The sequence below is a fragment of the Pomacea canaliculata genome, linkage group LG4 (genome assembly GCF_003073045.1).
Source record: "Pomacea canaliculata isolate SZHN2017 linkage group LG4, ASM307304v1, whole genome shotgun sequence".
In the NCBI taxonomy this organism is placed as follows: domain Eukaryota; kingdom Metazoa; phylum Mollusca; class Gastropoda; order Architaenioglossa; family Ampullariidae; genus Pomacea; species Pomacea canaliculata.
The window spans coordinates 5,898,277-5,918,459 of record NC_037593.1 but is presented as its reverse complement, the minus strand read 5'-3'; the positions used below and the strand labels follow the sequence as shown (position 1 = coordinate 5,918,459).

At 42.3% G+C, this 20,183-nt stretch overlaps 1 protein-coding gene across 1 annotated transcript; it reads left to right on the top strand.

The window, feature by feature from the left end:
- Positions 1 to 10: 10 nt before the first annotated feature.
- Positions 11 to 18,507, top strand: LOC112561263 (FMRFamide receptor-like). The gene is made up of 2 exons (XM_025233633.1): positions 11 to 139; positions 13,197 to 18,507. Exon 2 carries the CDS (start codon positions 14,933 to 14,935, stop codon positions 16,256 to 16,258), a length of 1,326 nt encoding a protein of 441 aa, XP_025089418.1. The 5' UTR covers positions 11 to 139; positions 13,197 to 14,932; the 3' UTR covers positions 16,259 to 18,507.
- Positions 18,508 to 20,183: the final 1,676 nt, after the last annotated feature.

Below are 20,183 nucleotides of genomic sequence, written 5' to 3'. Positions count from 1 at the left end.
GGTCGGTCGGCTGGCGGGACGGCCACGTCAGTGAAGGAGTTCGTCTGACGGCCTGCACAGTCAAAGATGGATGCGCCGCGGGCTCTCAAGGAGTCTTGTTCTCAGGGATGGAGGAACTGGAATACCGTGAGAGGCTGATGTAAGTTGATTATCTGTCCTCTTTGAGTGAGTCTTGGTAAAACGACTTTAGTGTCGTCAGTTGATGGATGCCAGAATAATAAGGCTAGTAACCTCTTCTTGTCATTTTTTTGAACTATAGCATAGTTTATATTTATATGAGATATAAAGAAAGAAATAAAAGAGCAATTAATAAATATGATAAGATTCAGCAGAGAGAGACTGAAAGAAATTGATGCTTGAGTGGTAGAGAAGAAGAAAGGGAAAAGGAGAGAAGAAAAAAAGCCTTCTTTATTAATAACGGTTCCAATGTGAATAGTTCAAAGGGAAATGAATTATCATGAACTTAATTATCAATTTCTAATTTTAAGGCTTTATACCATATATTCAAGGAGTAAGCTATAAGAAAAATTCTGAAATTTAACTCAGTATCAAACTATTATAGTTGTCTACAGCCATCATGTTCCAGGAGTTCAAAAGGTTAACCTACACTTAGTAGATGTTCACATTCTGAGAGCTTCACACTTTGCTGGAATTTTTAAACAGCTTGAACTAAATTAAAAAGTGATTCTCATTTATTGTACAGCAACCTGTTAATAAGTATTCTCTCTCTCTCACTCCCCAAATAAGACAGAAACGATGAAATTGTAATTCTTCAAAGAAAGAGAGAGAGAGTGAAAGCGAGACTAATGATTAGCTACCCGTGGTGTACCCGACAAAACATCTGCTGTAATGGCTTCTCCAGCTTTCTTTCCTGCAGCTTGTTCCTGTGGCAGGTTTCTCATTTCTTGCTGAATTCTTGCTGAAGATTATTTTCTCCTGTCACTCGAGTGTCGCGTGTGTCGCCATCATTTATGCATGTCATCCGGAGGTTCAATACTTTCTCGCAGGCTCATGAAAGAAGGAAATTAACTTCTAGGAATATATTTGGAGATGTATTAGACTTCCCGGATGACTACCAAAGCATTATTGCAATACAGAAAAAAACAAGGACGATTGTCATCATCATAATGATATTCAGGATGATCACAATGATGATTCACATTTATTCATTCTTAGTTCTTGAGACTTCCTCCAACTTTGCAGTTATTTTTGTTAAATATCATGACCTTTTATCGTCACTTATCTTGAAAGTTTGAAAAAATATAATGTTTAGTATGAAGTATGTTCATTAGGTAACTATAAGTAATTAGAAACAACATCCTGTCTCTGATGTTCGATGGGCTTTAACCTGGGCTCAAGGGCCGTTTATACTAGTAAACCATTTTCCTCTCATTTTTATTAAAATTTTTTATTGACCGAAAAAACATAATTTTGAAGTAAAGCAGCCCTTAGGATTCTCAGAACTTAAAGAACTTGAGGTGTGCAATTTTTTGGGTTAAAACTCAATTCAAGATTCTTTTTGCCAAAATGAAGATTCGTGGTCCTAACAAGCCTGTAATAAAACACCACGTGGACAACATGGAATAATAGTGATTGAGGAGAAATAAAATGAGGAAGCTAAAAGGAAATATATATAATTATTACGGGCAGAAAACAATCATGCTAGAACATCATTTAGAGGCAAGGGGATTGAGAAGTTGTCAGAGCGGGTCAGATTATTTGAACCTGAAGTTATTGCTTTTTGTAATTACAAATATAGGAATGAATTTCATCATGTGTGCCTTCGGTCGTCTGACACTCGATTTAGACATGTCCTCCATGTTTTCACAAAATTATCAATCGAGCTACCATGCTTTTGCACAAGATCGTTATCGTGTTTGTTTTATTATACTCTTGTGTATTTGTGTTTGTCAAGGGATGATCTTTTTCATTGTTAATCTCTTGGTCTTGTGGCTTGTCACTACATTTGTCGAGCTCTCCGGTAGTCTTCAAAGGATTAGAGAAGTGTAATTTGTTTTCTAATGATTGAGTAAAGCTTAATTCTAGTTATTGTTTGGCAAATCTGGATGAATATTCTCTGAGCTTCCGTTCTGGAGATACAAACATCATTCACAGTCAACAAATCGTGACGTCACGTTTGTACCCAACTACGCATGATTAAAATGCGGTCTCAGACTTCCCATTGGTTCAAGCCTTTACGATGGGGTTACGGAGAGGAAGGGTTAGTGTTAGGGTTAGGGTTAGTCCTGACCTCTGTATTGTTGAATGGGGGTATTCACCCCGATTTGGGTAAACAGCATATCTATTAAGCTTTACCTGATCATTCGAAAAACAAAATTGCATCCCACTACTCCTTTAAATTGATGGAAAGTTCACGAATAATTCTAGGGGCTGCCTTAATGCTACTTTTCGAACGACAAACCAGCCGCAGTTAGGGTAAATTGAGGGACTGGACTTACGAGCCCCGCATAAGTACAAACCCATCAAGTCGGCTTCTCCTTTTTTTTTACTCTCTCGTACGCAACAAGCAAATAACAAAACGTAGAACAAATAGTAAAAAAAGAACAGTTTGTCATCATGGCTGCGCAGACTTAACTGACAGCCAATCGATTGATCATCAGTGATTTATGGATGATAAAAAAATGACCAGGGATTTAAAGACAAAGGGGTTAAAACCTGGGAAGATTTATTGGAAAGGTCAAAGGGTAGGGAAAGGAGGTAAAAGTAAAAAGTGAATGGGGGTGGATGAGTGGGTGGGAAATGGTTTTAGAGAAATAAAACTTTATACTTCTAGAATAAAAAAGATTTTTGGCAGAAACTGTTGACGCTTTTACAAAACCTGTTTGTATTAACAGACGTGCTCGCTGATTGGTGGAAACGATTTGACATAAGCATTAGCAACAACCGACATAGAAACACATCGCTTTCATTATCTCTCCTCGCCGTCGGGCAGCGCTTGTCGACTTACAGAAATCGTTACTGGCCGGGCTTCGATCCTGTTATGGACCGCAGCATGAGTTCTTGCAGTCTTCGTCTTGATAATGGCGGTGCAGTGGGTCGAGATGGAAATGCTTAATTCGTGCTGTGAGTGCTTTCTTACACCATGTCCTGTGCCAGTGCCCTGCATCTCATCTGGTGGCGGGGAGACAGGCCATTCAGCCTGCAGGACTAGTTATTGAATCAAGGGGAAATATTGTCCTGGGGGGAAATATGGGGAAAGCAAGGGCAAGCGTGTTAATAAATGTGAAGCTTGGTTTCCAGGGTTGTCCATGGGACATATTTTTCTATCCCGTCCCATCCCATCCCATGGCAATTTATGCCTGTCCCATCCCGTCCCATCCCACGGGATGTTTCCCATGGGATTCCCATGGTATTAACAATCCTATGGACAACACTGAAAACCACTTTTCGGCTTTTGTTCTATAATTCCTGCTACTTCACATACAATAGATGATTCAGAGGAAAGATTTAAATCCTTGATGAATGAAATAACAGTAAATTTATTTTGCAATATCAAGTATCGACTACCATGGGAAATACAAATGTGTGCTGTCCCATCCCATCCCATCCCATGGGACGTTTCCCATGGGATTCCCATGGGATTCCCATTCCTATGGACAACACTGTTGGTTTCTTGGAGACGAATTTTAGTCCGTGATTGCTTCAAAAATGAAAGAAAAAAGAAATTCCTTAATTTAATTTTATTTTAAATATTCTGGGAAAAATTGAAGTCTCTTCTGCTTCGTACAAAGCATGTACTGAGAAAACTTGTCAAATTTATCAAAATTGTTTGCAATAGTTTTGATAAACAATGTCTGGTTTAAGTCAGTTTAATGCCTAACTGATATTAACATAATTGCTGTCCTATATTTGCTTTTATGTATTCATATTTATTCAAGCTTTAAGAAATGAAATTGTATGATGAACTGTTGTTTGGGCATAGTCAATTTGTCCAGGCTCCTCAAGGGGTCAATAAATAGAACGAATGTCTTATATCCGGTCCCTGAAGTTATTAAGGTTTCAGAATCTGCAAAATAACTTTGTTTCTTTACCTTTTACATCCTTGCCACTGCCTCATAGCTACAGCCCCAGGGGTAAAGTTACAAGATACGGGGTCTGGACCCCGCTACATGACTGCGAAGACGCTTCCCTTGAATTCCATGTTGTCCAAGGGTTAGGGTTTCTCTTGTTTCATAAATAAGTAGGGTCCCAAGGAACCTGGCAGCAGCCATAACAACAACAACAACAACAACAACAACAACAACAACAACAACAACAACAACAACAACAACAACAACAACAACAACAACTTCTGTTCAAAGGAATACACAACCATTTTATTCTGTTGAAAGTAAAATTCATAACAACCAGCATCCATTCCTTCCAGACCAAACCGCAACACACGCATTAGCTCCGAAGCAACAGACATGCGCACTGGGTGCCGAGGCGCAGATCAGGAAGTGGACTGTTTGCCAGCTTTGATTGATGTGGTATTGACCACAGTTTGGGGAAATTGTTGGCTGCACAGGCGGCTCTCCCAAGCACTCCATGAACGAATGCTTACAGTCTACATCGCGCTCCCGTGGTGGGCGGAAACAGCTCATCCGTGGGTGTCACGGGAGTTAACTCGCCAAAGGGAGACTATTCTCTTTATATCACGCACCGGCAGACCAAACCGTTATTTATGTTAAATAAGAATGCCCAGGGACCATGTGTTTCTGATGCTCCTAGTTTTGTTTTCGGCCAGCGTCGGTTAAATGCTAACCCGAGAGCAAAACTGTTTTAGACGAGTGGCTTTAACTTATTGTAAGATATGTCTCGCGGCTTCAGCTCCACTGGGAACATTAGGAACAAGAAGAAAGAAGAAAATACTAACTCCCCATAATCGGAGCCGAGAAAGACACCTAGTTCCGCTAGGGAGGTACTCGCTTTTGTAGATCACACTTTTCACCTGAGTTTTGTAACGAGCCAAGACCTTATTTTTCGCGAGTTTCTACTTGCAGCCCACAGCAATCTCTCGTTAGAAGTTCTCTAATGGCTGTAATGTCAGCAGGCAAAATAAAGGTTAATTCGTGCAGCTCATGAGTACTTTTCTTATCTCCCTAACCCCATCCAGAAAATTCTCAATGTATTTTCTAGTAACCTCTTGAAGAGATGCTGTTCGTCTTACTTCTAAGTGACTTTCAGATTAATTTGTTTGACTCGGGTTAGCCTTTAACTGAACCTTATTCACTGATAGACAGTTGCCATCTAGATGCTGTCAGTCGGTAAATTACCAGTAATGACACTGCTTCCTTCGTAGCCTTCAAATCTCGTCTTTCTTTGCCCTGGCTGATTAGAGCCATCCATTCTGGTTTGTTGTTGGTGTTTTCTTTTTGATAAATTTAGTCGATCTGTCGAAATTTGACTTTGAGGAGTTTTTGTTTTATTTTGTGAAGGTGTGTGTGTGTGTGTGAGAGAGAGAGAGACGAGTGAGTTGTGGAGGGAGAAAAAGTTCATCTCCCAGGCGTCTCATTTACAGCTTCGGTAGGATGAATTCGGTCCGTGAGGAAATAATGGAGATGAAATGAAGGCAGATAAATCGGTCACAAGGCGTAAAATTGTTGATCGAATTTTCCCGAAAGTACGAAGTGGCGCGCGCTTGTGCGTGCGTGTGAGCGCGTGTTCGAGTGTTACAAACAATTAGCATCCAGCAGTAAAATTCACAATTTACAAAGAAAAGCAACTCAGATGCAACAGCCATCTGACAATGACCTTTGCTACGGACAGACAACCTGGTAAATAAAACTCAGGTCGTTTACAGCTCACCTTACCGTTTCCCAAGACTTTCAGCTCATGCAAACTTTCCCATCGACCTCATTGACGATGATTGTTTGTCCCTTCTCCCTTCCTCGCCATATCTCCATCAAGAACTTGTGTTTTGATGCCTAAAGATGAAATTTATGTTTCTCAGAGCACAGTTTCTGTGAAGTAACACAACCTCTCCTTCTCTCTAGGGTTTTCTTAGTTGTTCTTCTCGTTGCCTAGGATACCCGAGTTAACAACTTCTAAAGGTTTTCTCTAACATGTGTCCTAGTGTTTCCCCTGGCACTGAAGATTTTTACCTCTTTACCTCTTTTTTTACCTCTTTGTCATTAGAAGGTTCAAACAACTGTCAGAGTGTTCGGCATTATTGCAGCGAGAGGTAAAATACGAGTTTGTTGAAAGAAGACTGAACCTGTGAGATTTGACCTCCGCTTGCTGTGGCCGGCTTTAATGTCTTTAATTCTGTAAGAGATCAACAAAATAATTTTGGGGAGGGAAAGAAAATAAAAGTTTCCACAGTTTAGATCCGAATGGAAAATGTTGCTATAAATTTTCAAAGAGGTCCTTCTATTCTTTTTTTTTAAAAGAATAATTCTTTGGAGCCTTTTCTTGACTGCACTTTGACAAAAATCAGTTTATATTTTTCTTTTTCTGTCTGTCTGTCTGTCTGTCTGTCTGTCTGTCTGTCTGTCTGTCTGTCTGTCTGTGTGTCTCACACATGCGCCTAAATAAAACACATTACCACAAGGAGTGCAAGGGTCAGAGAAAAGAGAAAGCCGCCAGCTAATGAAGTGTTCCCACAAAAGGTGGCGCTGGCAGACTTGAAAGCATCAACGGTGGCACTTGTGCAAAGTGACGGTTGGTGGCAAATCATTCCAGACACTGGGGCCATGGGAGGAAAAGAGCGGCGCCCGAACTTATCCTGTCTGATACGTGGCGCATGCAGGAGGCAACGACTGGACTGACAAGGTCTTAACAAGGGAGCAATAGGGTATGAATAGGGTATTAATAGGGTATTAATAGGGTATTAATAGGGTATTAATAGGGTATTAATAACTCAGGTACCACGAGACTAGGTCGTGAAAACAACGGGAACAGAGTGTGGTTCCCCCCTGGTATTCAAAGAGCACATGGGGAGGCAGCACGTGCAGCTCACGGAGGGAGGGATGTCACGTGATCAGACTTATGTAAGACAATGCGGGCAGCTCGGTGTGGCGCTCTTTAAAGCTCGGGAAGCTCAGCAAACAGGGAGCTGGAATAGCTCCCCAGGGACAGAACAAATACAGACTTAAATTTCTTGGTGGCAGAAACGATAAATGAAAGTCTTGGCTAATTCTGCGATGCTTTAGAAAAATTGGTTTACAGACTGCATTAATGAGGTTCAGTGGTGAGAGTGGTGTGTCAATGATCACACCGAGAGTTCTCACCGCCTGGGAGAGGAGGGTGCTCACACCTGATAATGTAATAGTGGTGGAAGGTGGAGTACTTCATGCTTACAGTTAGAAGCTCCGTTTTGTCTTCATTCAGAAGTAATTTGATTGCTTTCATCCACTCGTCCGAGTGGTGTGTGGTGGTAAAACAAATCACTGACCACACGAAGCAAAGATGTCTCTGTGTAACTGAGTTCACTTAAACAGATTGAGAAGGAGATGGCCCTGGTAGTTAATGATCTTCACAGTGGTGGTGTCGTTGACGAAGCACAGCTTTCTCCAGTATTTTATATAACAAATGGAGGTTTGATACAGGGCGATTATTTTTTGAGTCTTTGGACTTCTTTAGCAGCTGGATGACAGCAGCATGCTAGGAAGAGGAGGTCACGTGGCGGGTGACAAAGAATGTTGATGATGGATGTGATTACTGGAATTATCCACACAGAAGAGGTGGATGGGACCAGGATCAAGAGACCAGCAGTTCTGTGGAGACCTCGTAAAGATGTCTTTGATCTCGGATTGGGAGACGGGCGCAAAAACTTGGACGAGAGGTGTCCTGGAGAAGATAGATGATTTGTTTAAGTCTGCTCCGATGTGACTTGTTTTCTCCATAAAATATTTACAAAAAATATCTGGTCAAGTAACGGATCCAGGAAAGATATTCCAGCTTCAGATTAGTGTAGTGAATATTTGCTTCCATAATCAGATACTTTGGTACCTCCCCGTGATTCAAGAAGATATATCTGGGGAATGACAAACTTGTTTTTATCCTGTGACGGTCAGCACGCAGAACACCTTTGCATCCATCACTTCAGTAGTGAGCCTCGGTGCGGAGGGACTGTAGGTGACATGACGAAAGAGGTAAGTGAAATATGTCTGTCAACCACGGGGATAAGTTCAAAGTTGTAAGCGGGTACACGGGTGTCAAGACTGTCATTTGAAACCTGAGCTCCAAGAGATCAACCAAGAGGGCAAGAAGATTACTACCTGACTCGTTTCTCGAAGCTTTGACACACCTGTAGACATCAAACGTGTGTCAAGAAAACAAAATCCTAAAAAAAAAACAACAACAGGAAGCTGAAAAATGGAGGTTGAAGAAGTGAGCAAGGCTGAACGATACTGGAAGTAAAGGGAAGATAAAGGAAAACAGTTCTGACGATGTCAAGGTTGATCTTTGGAACAAAACAAAAGCAGACGACTAAGGTATTTAAGGTAAACAGTTTGAAACACAACACGGCTGAACCCCGATTAAGACTATCGGGTTCCTTAGAGACCAACGAGTTCTGAAACTGAAGAACAGTTGACCCAGACCGGTGGGTGGGTGGGATGAGGACGGGGGAGGCGGAGATGGGGATCGAACAACTCTAAACGCGAATAGCCTGCATCTGGCTTCCCTGCCCACGGCTATATTTAGCCGGAAGACGCCAAAGAACGTACCTCCAGCTGAAAGATCAAATTAGGGGGAGCAACAACAATAATTTTAAAAAGTGAGTTTCAACCAGGAGACAACTCTTAGCCAGGTCACTGGAGGTCACGGCCTCAGGCTGCTGTAGAAGACAACTCCCAAGTGTCCTGTGGTGTGGTGGGAATGCAGAATGGCAGTAAGTAGAATAATTAGTAAAATGTCACTTTGAACTTTTCTTTTAGAAAGAGGACCCAGTCATGAAGGAAGAACATTTTCATGGTCCTTGCTGTGGGGCATTATGGGAACATCAACGCCAAGGGTCTTGTCTCCGTTACAAAGCCTGTGTCTAGACCCTAGAGGCTGCTTTACCACCGAGCCCACGGTTAGGAAGACATATCAAAGATGTACTGGGATAAAGTAACAGAAAGGAATATACACCAGAGTCTGAACACCATTTGGTAGCTTGAATTCTCCATTTGACCCCGAAAGTAAAGGCACCTGTGTCTGACAATGTCAAAAAAAGGAAGGAAGAACCAAAAAAAAAAAAAAAAAAAAAAAGCCAAACGTCAAAATACATTTTTTTATTCTCATATAACATTCGTTATAACTAAATAGAAAAAAGTATTAGGGCAACAGTGTTTTATCATCTACACCATTCTAAATCATTCTCCAAAAATGTATTAAAAAAATATTCAAATTAGCTGAATTAATTCGTTCATTAGGATTCGTTAGGATTATTTATTCTCTGTAAAACTGGTCATTAATTGATCTGTGCATTGAAGATGTCGCAGCCTTCTTTAAATCCTTTAGAAAAGGAAGGAAATTCAGGAAGTAAATGAAGGCTGATGGCAACTATCCACTGCTGAAGGGCACTTAAGTACCAAGTGGGCGTAGTTAGTCGCCATATTCAACTGTGAACCACATTTTGGAAACCCTACACGATTTGTTTAAAAAAAGGGCTGACTGCTAATTAGATGCGTACAGACCTCAGTTTATGCAAACGAAGTAACAATTTGTAACGAATCAGTCAATTATCATCCCTGTTTCATTTTAGCCGATGGCTGACACAAGCCATGCTGCGACGTGATTACCTCCCTGTACTCCACAATGGAGAACCAAGACACAACGCACCGGACCATTCAAAACTATTTTGGTAAAAAATAATTTGAATGTGAGGTTGTTAATCGAATCAAGTCCCGACTTTTGGTCTACACTTAAGTGCTTATTTTACGCTGATTTCCATCTCCAAATGCCGCAGTATTGTAAAACAGCCTCCCGGATGTGACGTGACGCAAACCAAATGATGGCGACATCTGGTGGCCCCGTCACTCACCTTGACATACAGCACCCGCAGTCTGACACCCAGAATGCACGGCGATGCATTCCGTTTCGCATTAAAAAGCCACCCGACCTGCGGCGAGAAAAGTTTGCGTTCGATATGGCCATCTTGAGAGGTGTCTGGGAGGGACCGGGAGGGTTTGCACAACCGGAAGTGAGGTTCCGAGACTGGAAGGTGGAGTTAGATAAGGCAGGCGCTGGCTAGCACGTGGCACCACGTCAAGTCCGTGCGTCACTGTGCCAGGAGCTGCCCTGCAGCCAGCAAGATGAATGGTTCAATTCATGCCACCCCACAAGACAGCAGTTTCTGAACAACTTTTATTTTTTTTACCCCGGCACCGATGGCCACCATCGACCCTCGACCGTGCGGAAAGCTGAACGCGGTATGTTTTGCACTTGAGTTGTCTGCGATCTGTTTCTGTCGATTCTCGTTCAATATTCTGAGAGATTGGGAAACATCATCTGATGTTTGTGTTGAAATTTACCTTTTGTTCTTTTAATTGGTGGTATCATTGAGGAATTTTTTAAGGTTTTTATTTTTTTGCTTTGTAGTAGATTGTCTGCAGGATAGATTGTATGAACATGTTTTGGGGAGGGGGAGAGTTCAGGGTCATATTCATTGTCCTAATCATCTTCCTTGATGCTGAGATGCTATGCAAGCGACCATCACAAAGGTGGTCCTCAAAACACAAAAGTTCCATACCACAGGATTGTCAAGAAAGCCGGTTTCCTCTTTCCCTATACTGTAAGAAATATGATGAGTAAAGTTATTTTTCTCTAGGCTGTGGAGGAATTTTTTTAAAAAATACTTATACACTGCCATCTGGTTAATGTGATTTTTATGTGGGAGTATGAGTTTGTTTTCATTCTATATGAGCGTGTGATTAATGTCACTCCTGCTGCTGGAATAATTTCATTTTTTGCTTGTTTATGGCATGAGCTTGAAAGCCAGGGGATATTTTAGCCGTTAGATGTAAGCCGAACTGTGCAAGGATATATCATACAATAATACTATATCATGAACATGGCATTCTGCAGACTGATGAGGGAATAATACATAAATAACAAACAAGCAGAGACATTTACATAACAATAGCAAGATATAAAGGATTGTTATCAAGGAAAGAAAGACTATATAAACCATAATTCAACAAAGATATTGTTAAAAGGAAACTGCTTTAATTTTTTGTGTGCTTTGATATTTACTATTATTCATCAAATGATATTTCAGGTAATGACAGAATATCTTGGTACCAGAGCAGTTGGGTGAGGACAGAAACATAAAGAAGTTTCTCCCCTGACTCCACTTGTCAGCACAATAGGCATGTTCTTTGTTCTCTAGGTATATCTATGTCTTACTTGTTGAATAGAAAATATGAGACCGCCAAGCCTAAAGAGTATTGGACTGGATCTGAATTTATTCAGTATTTCTCAAACTCTAAAGTTTTCTTTTAGCGACCAGTAAGTTGCAGATGTTATTTGTGTTCATGTTTACAGAATTATAGAAGCCAATCTTTCTAAACGTGGCTTTACAATCATTTTAAATTGGTTGGAAGAATAATTACAACCTTACCTCCAGACAAAAAAAAAAAAAAAAAAAAAAAAAAAAAGACTCAGCAAGCAGGATAGTTAATGCATTCAATTACAAGATAGGGGACTCAGCAAACGGAATGGAGGACATAATTCTGGTCCAGAGATTCCGTCGATACAGAGTTGATGCCAGACACACAGTAACCTTTACTTTGCGAACTGATTTGCTAGAGCGAGTGGGCGCTGAATAATTATTAAAGTGTCATTAATCTTCATTGATATTTTAGTATTCTAATTTAATTTTGTACCCCTTAATGTTTTCAGCAATTTAAAAATAAATCACACGCACACACCCACGCACGCACGCACATTGTGCTGTTGTCATCTTGTGATGACCAGACTTTGTTGCCAATAATTTAATGAGTTGTGACCGGTGCAACACGCAGCTTCTGGTTTAATTTTCTTGAATAACACATTAGTGTAAGCTTTCAATATTGTCAGGGTATGTGACTCTGCACTGAACGCCCCGCCAATCATATTATATACTCCACTAAAAATGTCGAGTACAGAAATAGCAATCTTGCAAGCAGGAAATATGAAGGGATAATTGATTGATGAATGAATGACTCGTGTTTACTGTTATTCCGGATGTAAAAAGAAAAAAAAAGAGAGATATGCTTTGGGAGGGTTGTGGGTAGACGATCTCGGGGTGGAAGGATAAGCAGGAGTTAGAGCGCTGGCGTCCGAACTGAGAGTCGCGCCGGTTTGATACCCGTGTTGCTCATCCAGCTTTCTCATTTTTTCTCAGCTGTTGGGAATGGGTACCCTCTCCACAGAGGATTGGAAAAGGTAAGGCATCGAGGGAAAGGGGATACGCACCGCCCTATCGTAAAGCTGGCCCCAAGAAAAGTGAGATTAGAAAGTCGGCGTTAGAAATTAAACAGAAACTACAACAGCAACTTTTTCCATCTCCTGTAATGGAGCTTAATAAGCAATGTCTACAGTGTAAAGACTGGAGCCCGCAGTGACACGCGGCCTTCAAATAATTAGAAAGTAAACCGACGATGCAAATCAAATCATCAGGGTAAAAATAAATACATCATCGATTGGCTCGATGCACTTCTACGGAAATCTGCCTGCAAGCTTGACACTAATGGCTTTGATGCTTGTCTGGGTGCAGACTGAAAACACAGCTTTTGGTGTGAGTCTTCACAGAAACGTGTTTACCCGCCCGACACAAACTGCACGAGACATCAGTCCGAGGCCACCCCGGGTTACCGAGTTCTGTGGGTGGTCAATCAGCCAGACCATCGTAGGAGAGAGGAAAAAAAAAGACTAACTGAATATGTCTGGAATCCTTAACCCCTCCATCATCCCTTTCCTCCCTTCCCCCACACTCAGTCTCGGTGGGGACTTGGAGAGTGCAAACAAGTCTGTCTGGCTGATGAGCTGGGTGGCTGAGAGAATGAGTGGGGTTAGCGAGTGGGTGTTAGTAGATGAGTGTGTATGTGAGTCAGAGTGTCCAGCACCTGTTAAATACATTCTGGTTCACGGTTACTAAATTATCAAATTATTAAATTATCATTGGTCCAAAAAAAAAAAATATAGCAGAAAAGCCGTATTTTGCGATGAAAATTTTTTTTACACAGCCAATTTCATCTTTAAAAAAATTCGTTTATTTTTTTCAGGTCTGTGATTGCTAGAAGACAAAAATAGTAACGCCGTCTGTTGGTCTCTGTCAAAGGGACTTCATCGTGTGCCCACACAGCAGGTCAGCTTACCCTCATTTATCCTGATTACCCTGCGGTGACGTCACGAGATCTGTCGAGGATAACCCACTTGGATCGCCTTACAGGAAATGTGCGCTGGCGCTGTCCCCACCTGGCCTTCTGGGATATTATTGCCTCAAGTGTGACAGAAGCAAGCTTTCATCGTGGACACTCACCTGGCTCGCATGACGGAGGACAGACCCGTGGACTGTCAAACTGATCAACAGCACCTGCAGCGTCAGCAGTTGTCCTCTATCCCCTCCAGCCCCACCCTGACCAATCTCCCGGACACACCTGCGATAAACAATTAGTCTCTTTGTCGTCAAGGTATCTTTACCAGCCGGCCTCACGGAAGCAGAAACATTTATAAGGTCCAGGCGAGCCCCAAACCCGCTCTCCACCAACCTCTTCCCCGATTTGGACCATCACCGGAAAAGTCTCGGAGCGTCTCTTCCCACGAGACTTCGGCGAGGCCGACGCGGGAAGGCGAAAACATCGTCTGTCTTCACAAATGAAGAAGGACCCTGTTGACAACCGACTCTTCGGGGGAAAGACTCGGACCTGGCGTGGACAGCTGTGGACGAGACAGTCGTTCTGACAGTCAGTTCCGACTTTTCTTCTCCGACCGCAGTCGCCTTGTCCCCCACCTCCCCAAACTGATTTTTTTTTTTCAAAATAACTCTTATACATCTTGATGATTATATGATTATTCACAACTTTTCTGCTAGCTGTCCCCTCCTTTCATGAGCGTTGGTATTTAGGTTAAACAAGTGAAAAACATTGGACTCATCGATGACCAAGGTTTATGACTTATCTTGAAAGAAATTTGTGAAGTGTTTTCAAGAAATTGTAGTTCATTGCTTCACGCCTTCAAACCCTCTTTTCGTTAGCCAGGAATATGACAGAAGAGTCTTCAAAAATCCACAATCGTTTTCAGTTATACTTTTATAAAGGTTAGTCTACAGTTTCCCTACATCGGGGGACGATATGGGAGACCATTAACAGCAAATAGCGCATGAACGATCCTCCTCTTGGAAGAGTTTCATAATAATCAAACTGTTTCGGAATATTTTGTTCATAAACTGAAATTTTAGGACTGTTCGTGTTAAAAACTTATTATCGAGAAAGAAGAGTTGATGAGACTATTACCTATACTTGCTGCCTGATTGAGCTCCTGATGAAAACAAATAAGTCCAAAATAATTTGAGTGAATAAACAAACAACAATTTATTTATCAACGCATGTACTCTTACAATTCAGTTGTTATTGCATCTCGCCTGAAGAAGTCCGCCCAGGAACTCCGGGTATCAAGTATCTACTTCAATGAAGACCCGCAAGAAACAGCATCAATTCTTGGCGGGTGGGCGTGAAAATGCTGGCACCTCGTGCAGGTGTAACTATACACCCTGTCGCCCGTGTTGTATCTGTTTTTCGTGAAAGTAAACACCGAAACTGCAATAATACTTTGTGGATGTGTTGAACAGGGAATGTTCACAAGAATGAACAGCATTCACATCGTGAGCAGTATAAAGTTTTTGTCAAATTTAAGTCTACATTAGTAAATCAGACTCATAACAATAGAAAGTTTTCACTCTGCTCTCACCTCGGAGGGTGCTCAGTGAGTCTATATATATATATCTTAAGGACAGGCAGACATGCTATTCTTCTCAGCATGGCGCGTGCGGTTCTTGGAGGAGACGATTTCCGGCAACATGTCGTTAACCAACGATTCTTCGGTCGTCAACATGACCAAGACCTACTCCATCCCCGACGATATCTGGGGAACGCGGGTAGGGGTGTTCGGGATCGGGGGCACGGCAGTGGCCGTCTTCGGGATGTTCTGCAACACCATCTCCATCATCGTGTTGGGTCACTTCCGGCAACGCTCGTCAGCGCCCTTCCTGCTCATCTGCCTGGAGATGGTGGACACACTGCTGCTCTTCTCGGAGATGATGCTGGAGACCCTGACGACTCTCAGCCAGGCGGGGCTGATCCCGGACTCCTACCGCATCTTCATTAAGCCCATCTATGTCCTGCTGTATCCTGTCCCCCACATCGCCCAGACTGGCACCACCATGTTGACGGTTCTCATCACCATCGAGCGCTACATCGCCGTGGCCAAACCTCTTCTGGCCTCGCGCGTGTGCAGCAAGAAGTGGGCCTGGCGGGCCGTGGTGGTCACCCAGCTGTGGGCCGTCCTCTTCCAGATTCCGCTGTACGTCGCCTACACCAACGAGCGCGTCCACGACCCGACCAACAATGTCAGCAAGATCGTCTTTTACCGCACCGAGTTCGGCCTGGGTCGCTTCTACAACTACTGGTTCGTCGTCTGGATCAACTTCGTCTGCGAGTTTCTCGTCCCTTTCGTCGTCATCGTCGTCCTGAACGTGCTGATGATCCGAGCGCTGCGCGCCAGCAGCTCCTTCACCCCTGCCGAGGCTTCCAAGCCTGGTAGTCGACGATCAGCGCGCGAGGGTCGTCTCACGGCCATGGTTATCGCCGTCACCGTCATCTTCTTCGTCTGCGAGCTCTTTCCCGCTCTCTCGCTCATCCTGGTGCGAGGGAAGGACGTGTACCTCGAGTGCTCTGTGCCCTGTAACCACTTCGTCTCCGTTTCGGACACCATGGTAATGGTCAACTCCGCCTCCAACTTCGTGGTGTACTGCGCCATCGGCAAGCAGTTCCGGGACATCTTCGTCAAGATCTTCTTCCGGGGTCGCCGACGTTCGAGACTTCCGGTGGAGAAGTACCGCCTGGCCTTCACCAACCCTTCCCACGCCTCCGCCGGTGCCAGGCTCAGCGAAAACGGACACAACAGCTTCAGCAGCAGGGGCAGCGACAGCGACCTCAAAGGTCTGAGAACAGGAGGAAGTAGGGTGCTGGACACGGACATGCGTGTTTGTGGTGGTGGTCACCTGCGCTTCGCGGGCATTGATAGGAGTGACAGACGACGACGGTCGCAGCTGGTGTACAGGTTGTAAAGGTGTGTGTGTGTGTGTGTGCGTGATGTGTGTGTGTGTGTTAGCGTGTGTGTGTGTGCTCGCGTGCGTGGTAAATATATCTAGGTATTGTCCCAAACTGAAATTTCAAGATAAACTGAATATTCTTCTGGGACATCCATGTTATTCCTTTCAACATGACCCGCGAGTTGTTTCCCTGCCCCCCATGGGAAAGACAATCCTGAGAACTTGTTACTAGGCAACTGGTTAGCTAAGGACATGAAAAGTGATCTCAACACAAGCTCTCGGTTCGTCCAAGTGTTATAAGATATTAAAGATACCCGCTAATACGTGGTATATATTGTTGTAATATTCGTCACTCAACTGCAATTGACAGAAACGAGAAAAAAGTGATTCCACGACAAAGATATATTTTGGTGTAAACAGTGCTGACTGCTTAAAGAAGCTGTACTTTATTTTAATGAGGAAACCTTATTATTTTAAATAAGCTGTACCTTATTTCAATGAAGGAACCTTATTATTTTGCTAGGACACAGTTGCTTATTTCATCAATGACAATTACTTAAGGCTTGTGAGCAAGGCATGGAAGCAGAGCCACCGACCGCAGTATTAATTAATTTATCTATTAATTTATTATCTATTTGCTTGCTGCAGGTGAGAACGAGAAGCGTGAGGTGCGATAACAGATAACAGAGACTTTGTTGGAAATTTCTTCATTTCTTTTTGTGCAAAGGTCAATGTTTCATGAAAGACAGCTTCTTGTAATATTTGCCTTTTACTAAATGCTTGTGTATACTTGTGTATACAGTCTTCGTGTCTTCTCATTTCCAGACGTGAAATGTCACGTGACAGCATTGTCCATCCTCCTTGTCCCGGACTGCGTGTTGCCAGTGATGTGACCATGTTTGGCAAACTGTACATGACAGCCACATACCACTTTGGCAAACAAAGTCACATATTTGACAATGGGTCACCCACCCATCCACCCACACATTTACCTCTACCCCACACGCACCCACATTCACATTTTGCACGATGTTACAATTTTCTTAAATTACAGATTAGAGAGAAGATGCAATCAACCGTAAATTTTTTTCGAAAAAAAAGCATTTGTGGAAAATATTTTTAGCGTAATTAACTTTTAATAATTTAATTATAATGTTTAAAGACATCATGTCAGACATATAGATTATACTTTCTAACAGGCATTTAAAAATCTCTACATGAAAAATCTTGATAAATAGGATAATATTATAGAATATATTTTGATGGGAGAAACAATTAAACCTTTTATGTCGTTTGCTCAGGAATGTCTGATGAATCCCTAAGTGCAGCTTCCTTTGGAAAATAGGAATAGAAAGGTGCCTCAAAAACAAAGGTGTTCGCTAAAGACCATGACGAGCTGTCAGTTCTCGTCTCCGCCATTAAAGAGCTCACAGTGTCCGCTGGCTACTTGACCTTTGTGGGCCTGAGGCTAGATTGATGCTTGAAGAAAAGACAACAACACTCAGGCAACACATTCAAAACATTTCCTTGAAATGATATCAAGCAAATGTGATGATATAAAACTAAGTGTGGTGCTACCGTTAGTTGTAATTATATCAAGGTAGTTGTAATAAAATCAAGCTAGCTGTAATGATATCAAGTCTGCAGGTCAAATCACTAACGTTCAGTGCTTGCGTCACCTGACCTCTTGCTGTGGCCTGAAGCCGGGTACAACAGCCTTTCGCTGTGAAATTAATTGGGAGGAACAGTCGGAGAAAAAAAAAAACAAAAACAAAAAAAAAAAACAAAAAAACCAACTTTGCATGTCTTGATCTCCCTAGCTCGTGCACTTTATCGGGAGGTTGTTCTTTCCACTCTGTCTTTGTCTGTGTGCTGCGTCTGAGGCACCATGTGTGTGAAAGAGAAACAGATTCGCGTACAGAGATAAACAATAGAGTGAACAAGAGTTGAGAGGTTGAGAGAGAAAATGAGTGTGTGAAACAGAGACAAACACAAAAAAAAACCAAAATAAAAATACATTGAGCTATTTATTTATACAAAGAGAGAGTGAGAGGAGACAATGTAAGAAGCCCCAAAGACAGGTAGGGCCTAAATGTGAGAGTGTCATGATGTAACTCTCAGAAGAAGAAGGTAGAAAATGTTAGCCATCAGACCATGGATACGTATAGGTGGACTGCTGTCTGTCTGCCAAGACCAACGCTTAGCCTCTTGCAAAGTTCTCCGCTGTTAGTCTTGGCGAGCCTAAACAATGAATGTGACTAAACCGGAAGCTTTGTAGTCTCATGCCTCGTTTTACTAATTAACTGGAAAAAAATCGTCTGCCAGCAGTCCAGTAATACAAGTTCGTGATCAGACAGCGGTACAAGACGATTGTGAAAAATAAACATGTGTCTGGACGCTGAACCCTCGCGCATTTTACTTTTTGTTTAATTTATGGTGAAAAACTTTGGGAACGACCAGTTTTAAAAAACCAGAATTACACGCCTACAACATTTGATTTTGTGTGTGTTTGTGTGTGTGTTCAACCAGCTTCCGGTGGTGCTTCAGATAAAATCAGCTCAGCCACTTACGGCGTCAGAACAAACCCCATCACTTCCTTTTGATTCTGTTTAGAAACTGGGTGGAAAGCGTAATCACAGCAGGCGGTCGAGATAAAAAGAAAACGAAAACAAAAAACAACAAGAAACCGAGTGTGGGCGAGTTGTCAGCCGTTAGACCGCGCAATGCATGTCGGGACGCAAGCATGTACCGGAGCTGCGCGCGCAGGTCGTCCACCCCATCGATCCTCAAGGTCTGGTGAATACAGATAAGTGCTGCCATCCCGCAATCAATCCAGAACGAACACAGATGGCAAATTAACTCCACAGTTAAAAGTCTTCCAAAGCCTGATAACCGGGCCTTGGGAGATTTCTTTGTCATGCGCTGCTCACCTCACTAAAATGAGTAACCATCGGCTTCAAATTTTGATTATTTTCATTACTCACAACACTTGAAAACATTTATGGTCCGTTATTTGGAGTAAGTAGGATGTATATTGTCGTTACTAGCTTTAAAATTTTAAATTTTCCCCACACTCTAGCTCCACTTTACAGCTCTAATGAGGTAGATACATAGCAAATCCTTTGTCCAAAATCCTAAAATATTTATAAGGTCTTCACAGACAAGCCTATTCCAGTAAAATGCAGCAGCTACGGTAGGTGAGCAAACAACAAAGCTAAAAGCTGCTTTAGGTATGAAAGGCAATTCTGAAAAAGGGTGCATTGTAAAACTTTATAAAATAATAATAACTCTTTAACACAGACCATGTTGTTAGAGGCGAGGGATGTGGATGTAATTACATTTATTTATTACTGCAGTAGAGGGGGAAGGCAAACACTGAGGTACTTCAAGGAGATGAGAAGGAATTTGACTTATTAAAGAGAAAGTGTGTGAGAGAGAAAGATTAAAATTCTTTTTGTAATAATAAACAATCCTCAGAGAACAAGAATACTTGCCATACATCAAGAGATCAGGTTCGACTCTCAGCTCGGAGTGGAAAGAAAAAGAAGTATGAAGACCCGGCTTATAATTCCTCTAACCCTGCTGTTAGTTAAGTGTGATTATTGCTTAATCTGTGAAAATGTTATCCACGTGATATCTTATCTTGGAGAGGGGGAAAGATTATGCGAAAAATAAGCAGTTAATAATAACGATGACGATGACCACTTTTATTAATCCCAGCGGGCAATGATACCCGGGAAGTGTGCTCGCAGGCAATCAGGTAAACAGACAGACTCTGTCAAGAAAACAAACTACAGGCAGACAGACAAACTAGTAAAGAGACTGAAACCGGACAAGCGAGCAGACAAGCAAACATCCTGAAAATTTCGGAAAGCTGTGACATGAATAGAAAATGTTGACCTAACTAATTACGGCATTGTAGATGTCTTACATTAAAAAT

Bases quoted from the DNA above. Each gene is read 5' to 3' on its own strand.
- LOC112561263 (XM_025233633.1), top strand. From the start codon at position 14,933: ATGCTATTCTTCTCAGCATGGCGCGTGCGGTTCTTGGAGGAGACGATT.